General features: G+C 55.4%; 1 protein-coding gene across 1 annotated transcript in view; it reads right to left on the reverse strand.

Annotated features, from left to right (window-relative positions):
- Nucleotides 1-5,355, reverse strand: part of LOC136003647 (keratin, type II cytoskeletal 8-like) — a 73,360-nt gene extending 68,005 nt beyond the window's left edge. Inside the window, exon 1 of the mRNA XM_065659454.1 lies at nucleotides 5,228-5,355. Within this exon, the coding sequence (XP_065515526.1) occupies nucleotides 5,228-5,355 (128 nt within the window). The remainder of the gene's footprint in view (nucleotides 1-5,227) is intronic.
- Between the last annotated feature and the right edge of the window lie 664 nt (nucleotides 5,356-6,019).

The raw sequence follows: 6,019 nt of genomic DNA on the forward strand, positions 1-6,019 counted from the left end.
TGAGCTCCCCAAGAGCAGGGTTGAGCCCCCAGAACCCCCCCCCCCGGGCAGGGCTGCACCCCCAGAGCGTGATCCTGACCCCACTGCAGGCGGTGCTGGTGCCCCCAGTACAAGGACACGGAGCTGGTCCAGGGGAGGCCGTGAGGATGCTCAGGAGCAGCTCCCATAGGAGCCAGGCTGGGAGCACTGGGGCTGGAGCAGAGCAGCTTCGAGGGGCTGAAGGGGGGGTACAGGGGTGCTGGGGAGGGACCTGCAGCAGGGGCTGGAGCGATGGGACAAGGGGCGATGGGGTCGGATTGGAGCAGGGGGAGTCCAGGTGGGATCTAGGGAAGTTCTAGGTCCCACAGAGAGCGTCGAGGCAGAGGGTCGAGGCAGCTTGCGCGTTCCAACCGCCTCATGGAGAGGACTCGCCTGGAGTACAGGAGGGGAAGGAGTGCTGAGAGACGTAGACGGATTGATTGACCAGATAGATCATGGTTACAACACCATCGAAGGCTGTAGTGAGTACTAATGTGGGTATCCAGACTGAGCCTTCCTGCAGACATGCAGCTGTGCAGGTCTCTGGCTGCAGCGAATGCCTGAGCCTGGCACTTGTATTGGAGGGAGCCAGTGACACTGCTTGTGTTCGCTGTGAGCAAATAAATGACCTGCTCAGGCAGGTGGCTGAACTGAGGGAGGAGGTAGAAAGGTTGAGAGCCATTAGAGAGTGTGGAAGTGAAATAGATTGGTGGAACCACACCCTAAGGCAAGGGCAGAGGGAAGTGGTTCAACAAGTGATGGGTCCCCTTCCCTCCTACCATCAGACAGAAGGAGAGAGCTCAATGGACAAGGATGGATGGAGGGAGGTTCCTCCTCGGAGAGGTAAGTGAAAACCCTCACAATCCCTTCTCCCTCCCAGTTGCCCTTGAATAACAGGTACGAGGTCTTGGAAATTCAGGGCCAGGTGAATGGAGATGGAGAGGCAAATCTATCTAGTGAGTCACCCAGGGCTAGTCACTCACCCACATGCCTCAGAACCTCCCCAACCAAGAAGAAAAGAAGAGTAATTGTGGTGGGTGACTCCCTTCCGAGGGGAACAGAAGGGCCCATTTGTCGACCGGATCCACCACACAGGGAGGTCTGCTGCCTGCCTGGGGCTCGGATTAGAGATGTTAAAAAGAAGCTCTCTGAACTGGTGCAGCCGTCTGACTACTACCCACTGCTGGGTTTTCAGGTTGGCAGTGACGAAATTATTACGAGGAACGTAAGGGCAATGAAGAGAGACTTCAGGGCCCTGGGACGGCTGGTTAAAGGGTCTGGAGCGCAAGTGGTGTTTGCCTCCATACCTGTTGCAAGCGAGGGTGAAGGGATATATAAGAAGACTCTGCAGGTTAATGTACGGCTACGTGACTGGTGCCAAAGGCAGGGGTTTGGGTTTTTCAGTCACGGGCTGCTGTATGGGACACCTGGTTTGCTGGTGACAGGCGGGATGCACCAGTCCCAGAGAGGAAAAAGGGTTTTGGGGCAGGAGTTAGCAGGGTTTATTGACAGGGCTTTAAACTGGTTATGAAGGGGATTTAACTGGGCCTGTTGGGGACAAGCCCAAGAGGAACATGCTAGGGATTGAAGGATGGCGGGCTAAGGAGGACTATCAATCTCTTGTTTCACTTGTGGGAAAGGATAGCTCTTTAGACCCTGTCCCGCAGGGGAAAAAGAGTACTAGGACTGGCTCCCTGAAATGCCTGTACACCAATGCACGCAGCATGGGGAATAAACAGGAGGAGTTAGAAGTCTGTGTGCGGGCTAAAGGTTATGATCTAGTGGCGATTACAGAGACATGGTGGGACAGTTCACATGACTGGAATGTGGTCATGGATGGCTATGTCCTTTTTAGGAAAGATAGGTCAGCGAAGCGAGGTGGTGGAGTTGCTCTTTATGTGAGAGAGCAACTAGAATGTATTGAGTTCTGTCCGGGGTCGGATGAGGAGCAAGTGGAATGTCTGTGGGTACGAATCAAGGGCTGACTGGCACGGGTGATACAGTTGTGGGGGTCTATTACAGACCTCCTGATCAGGACAAAGGAGTTGATGAGGCTTTCTACAGGCAACTGGAAGTAGCCTCGCGACTACATGCCTTAGTCGTCGTGGGGGACTTTAACTACCCCGAGATTTGCTGGAAGACTCACACAGCCAGTCATTCACAGTCTAGGAGGTTCCTCGAGTGCATTGATGATAATTTCTTAATGCAAATGGTGGACGTACCAACTAGGGGAGCAGCGCTGCTAGATTTAGTACTCGCCAACAAGGAGGGTTTGGTCGAAGTGGTGACGGTCAATGGCAGCCTTGGCTGCAGTGACCATGAGATGGTGGAGTTTAGGATCCTGTGTGGGAGGAATAGAATACCTAGCAAAGCCACAGCTCTGGATTTCCAAAGGGCCAACTTTGGCCTCTTCAGTCAACTGCTAAGGGAAGCCTCATGGGGAAGGGTACCAGGCGGTAAAGGGGCTCAAGATAGTTGGTTAGCATTCAAGGACCGCTTCTTCCAAGCTCAGGATCGGAGCGTCCAATGAGTAGGAAGTCAAGTAAGGATCTAGGAGACCGGCGTGGTTAAACAAGGAGCTGCTGGCAAACTCAAGTGGAAAAGGAGAATCTGTGGATTATGGAAGGAGGGGCTGGCCGCTTGGGAGGAATATAGGGCAGTGGTTAGAGGATGTAGGGAGGCAATTAGGACAGCTAAGGCCTCCTTGGAACTCAATCTTGCTAGTCGGGTTAAAGACAATAGAAAGGGCTTCTTCAAATACATAGCAAATAAAACTAACACAAGAGGCAATATAGGCCCACTGCTGAACGAAGTGGGTGCCCTGGAGACAGAGGATATAAAGAAGGCAGAGGTGCTGAATGCCTTCTTTGCCTCTGTCTTTACTCCTGCAGACTCTCCCCGAGGGCCCCGGATTTCTATCGCCCCAGAAGGAGTCAGGACAAAGGAGGAGTTTGCTTTGGTAGATGAGGATTGGGTTAGGGATCAGCTATGCAAACTGGACATCTGTAAATCGATGGGTCCGGATGGAATGCACCCACGGGTGCTGAGGGAGCTGGCGGAGGTCATTGCTAGGCCACTTTCCATCATCTTTGGTAAGTCGTGGGAAACGGGCGAGGTGCCTGAGGATTGGCGGATGGCAAAGGTCACACCAATCTATAAGAAGGGCAAGAAGGAGGACCCGGGTAATTATAGACCGGTCAGCCTTACCTCCATCCCTGGAAAGGTGATGGAACAACTTATTCTTGACTCCATCTCTAGGCATATCAAGGATGAGGGGGTCATTAAGAACAGCCAACATGGTTTTATGAGGGGGAAGTCATGTATGACCAACCTTATAGCCTTCTATGAGGAAGTGACTAGGTGGAGGGATGATGGTAGAGCGGTAGATGTAGTTTTTCTTGATTTCAGTAAGGCATTTGATACTGTCTCCCACAGCATCCTCATAGATAAGCTAAAGAAGTGTGGGCTTGACGATCAAGTAGTGAGGTGGATCGAGAACTGGTTGAAAGGAAGAAGGCAGAGAGTTGTGGTCAATGGTGCAGAATCTAGCTGGAGGTCTGTGACTAGTGGAGTTCCTCAGGGGTCGGTGCTGGGACCGGTGCTGTTTAATATTTTCATCAATGACCTGGATGAGGGAACTGAGTGCACCCTCAGCAAGTTTGCTGATGACACAAAACTGGGAGGAGTGGCTGACACACCAGAAGGCTGTGCTGCCATTCAGCGAGACCTGGACAGGCTGGAGAGTTGGGCGGGGAGAAACTTGATGAAATTTAACAAGGGCAAGTGTAGAGTCTTGCATCTGGGGAAGAACAACCCCATGTACCAGTACAGGTTGGGGGTTGACCTGCTGGAAAGTAGTGAAGGGGAAAGGGACCTGGGGGTCCTGGTGGATAGGAGGATGACCATGAGCCAGCAATGGGCTCTTGTGGCCAAGAAGGCAAATGGCATCTTAGGGTGCATTAGAAAGGGAGTGGTTAGTAGGTCAAGAGAGGTTCTCCTCCCCCTCTACTCAGCCTTGGTGAGGCCGCATCTGGAATATTGCGTCCAGTTCTGGGCCCCTCTGTTCAAGAAGGACAGGGAATTGCTTGAAGGAGTCCAGCGCAGAGCCACAAAGATGATTAAGGGAGTGGAACATCTCCCTTGTGAGGAGAGGCTGAGGGAGCTGGGTCTCTTTAGCTTGGAGAAGAGGAGACTGAGGGGTGACCTCATCAATGTTTACAAATATGTGAAGGGTAGGTGTCAGGATGATGGAGCTAGGCTTTTTTCAGTGATATCCAGTGATAGGACAAGGGGCAATGGGTGTAAACTGGAGCATAGGAAGTTCCACGTTAACATCAGGAAGAACTTCTTTACTGTAAGAGTGACAGAGCACTGGAACAGGTTGCCCAGGGGGGCTCTGGAGTCTCCTACACTGGAGATATTCAAGGCCCGCCTGGACAAGTTCCTGTGTGATGTACTGTAGGTTACCCTGCTCTTGCAGGGGGGTTGGACTAGATGATCTTTTGAGGTCCCTTCCAACCCTTGGGATTCTGGGATTCTTCCCTGCGAGGGTGCTGGGATCCAAGGGCATCCTGGATTGGGAACAGAGCGGCCGGCGGGATGAGGGATGGGATAATCCCACTGGTGAGGGAATCCTGGGCTCAGCTCCAGGCCCCTCAGGGACACTGCGGGACAACGGAGCTGGAGCACAAATCCATGAGGAATGGGCTCGGGGGCGGCCACAGCTCCCGGAAAGGAATCCCAGGATCCAGGTTGGAACGGACCTCGTGGGTCCTCAAAGCAGGATGGAGCCAGGAGGGGGCTGATCCCTGCTCCCAAGGAACAAGGGCCGGGACAAGAGGAAGCGGCCTCCAGCTGCACCAGGGCAGCTTTAGGGGGAGCCGAGGACCAATTCCTGCCCAAAGGGCGCTCAGGCATCGGAGCAGGCTCCGGGGGAAGAGATGGGATCCGCATCCCTGGAACTGGGCAAGCATCCAGGGCTTCCCGGTGGCCTTGGGGACGCAGAGGAGGATGCTCAGGGGGAGGGAGCTGCAGCAGGGGCTGGAGCCATGGGGCGATGGGGTCAGCCTGGAGCAGGGGGAGTCCAGCTGGGATCTAGGGAAGTTCTTCCCTCTTGGAACACCGGGATGGGCTCCATGGAGAGGGTTTGGCCGCTCCATCGCAGCCGGGCCGGGTCGGCCACAGGGGCCCGGCCAGGGGGGTCCCGCACCTGAGCGTGTCCCCATCCACCAGGATGTGCTTGGAGCGCTCCTGGAAGCGGCCGGCGCGGACCTCGCGGATCTCGCGGATGCGCCGGCGCCAGTTGAGGAACCTGTAGTGCAGGTGGAGGTCATCCATGGCGAGGGCAGAGCTGCGGGGGGAGCCGGTCAGAGCCCCCCGGGCACAGAGACCCCAGGGGCACCAACAGGCCCCATGGGCACCCATAGATCCCAGTGGGCACACACAGACCCCATGGGCACCAACAGACCCCAATGGGCACCAATAGACCCCATGGGCACACAGAGGGACCCCCCAATGGGCACCAAAAGACCCCATGGGCACCAATAGACCCCAATGGGCACCAACAGATCTCAATGGGCACCAACAGACCCCAATGGGTACAGAGACCCCATGGGCATACACAGGACCCCCTATGGGCACCAATAGACCCCATGGGCACCAACAGACCCCAATGGGCACCAACAGACCCCAGTGGGCACCAACAGACCCCATGGGCACCAACAGACCCCAGTGGGCACCAACAGACCCCATGGGCACCAACAGACCCCAGTGGGCACCAATAGACCCCATGGGCACCAACAGACCCCAATGGGCACCAACAGACCCAATGGGCACCAACAGACCCCATGGGCACCAACAGACCCCAATGGGCACCAACAGACCCCAGTGGGCACCACAGACCCCATGGGCACCAACAGACCCCAGTGGGCACCAACAGACCCCATGGGCACCAACAGACCCCAGTGGGCACCAATAGACCCCATGGGCACCAACAGACCCC

The sequence above is a fragment of the Lathamus discolor genome, chromosome 23 (assembly GCF_037157495.1).
Source record: "Lathamus discolor isolate bLatDis1 chromosome 23, bLatDis1.hap1, whole genome shotgun sequence".
Lineage (NCBI taxonomy): Eukaryota > Metazoa > Chordata > Aves > Psittaciformes > Psittacidae > Lathamus > Lathamus discolor.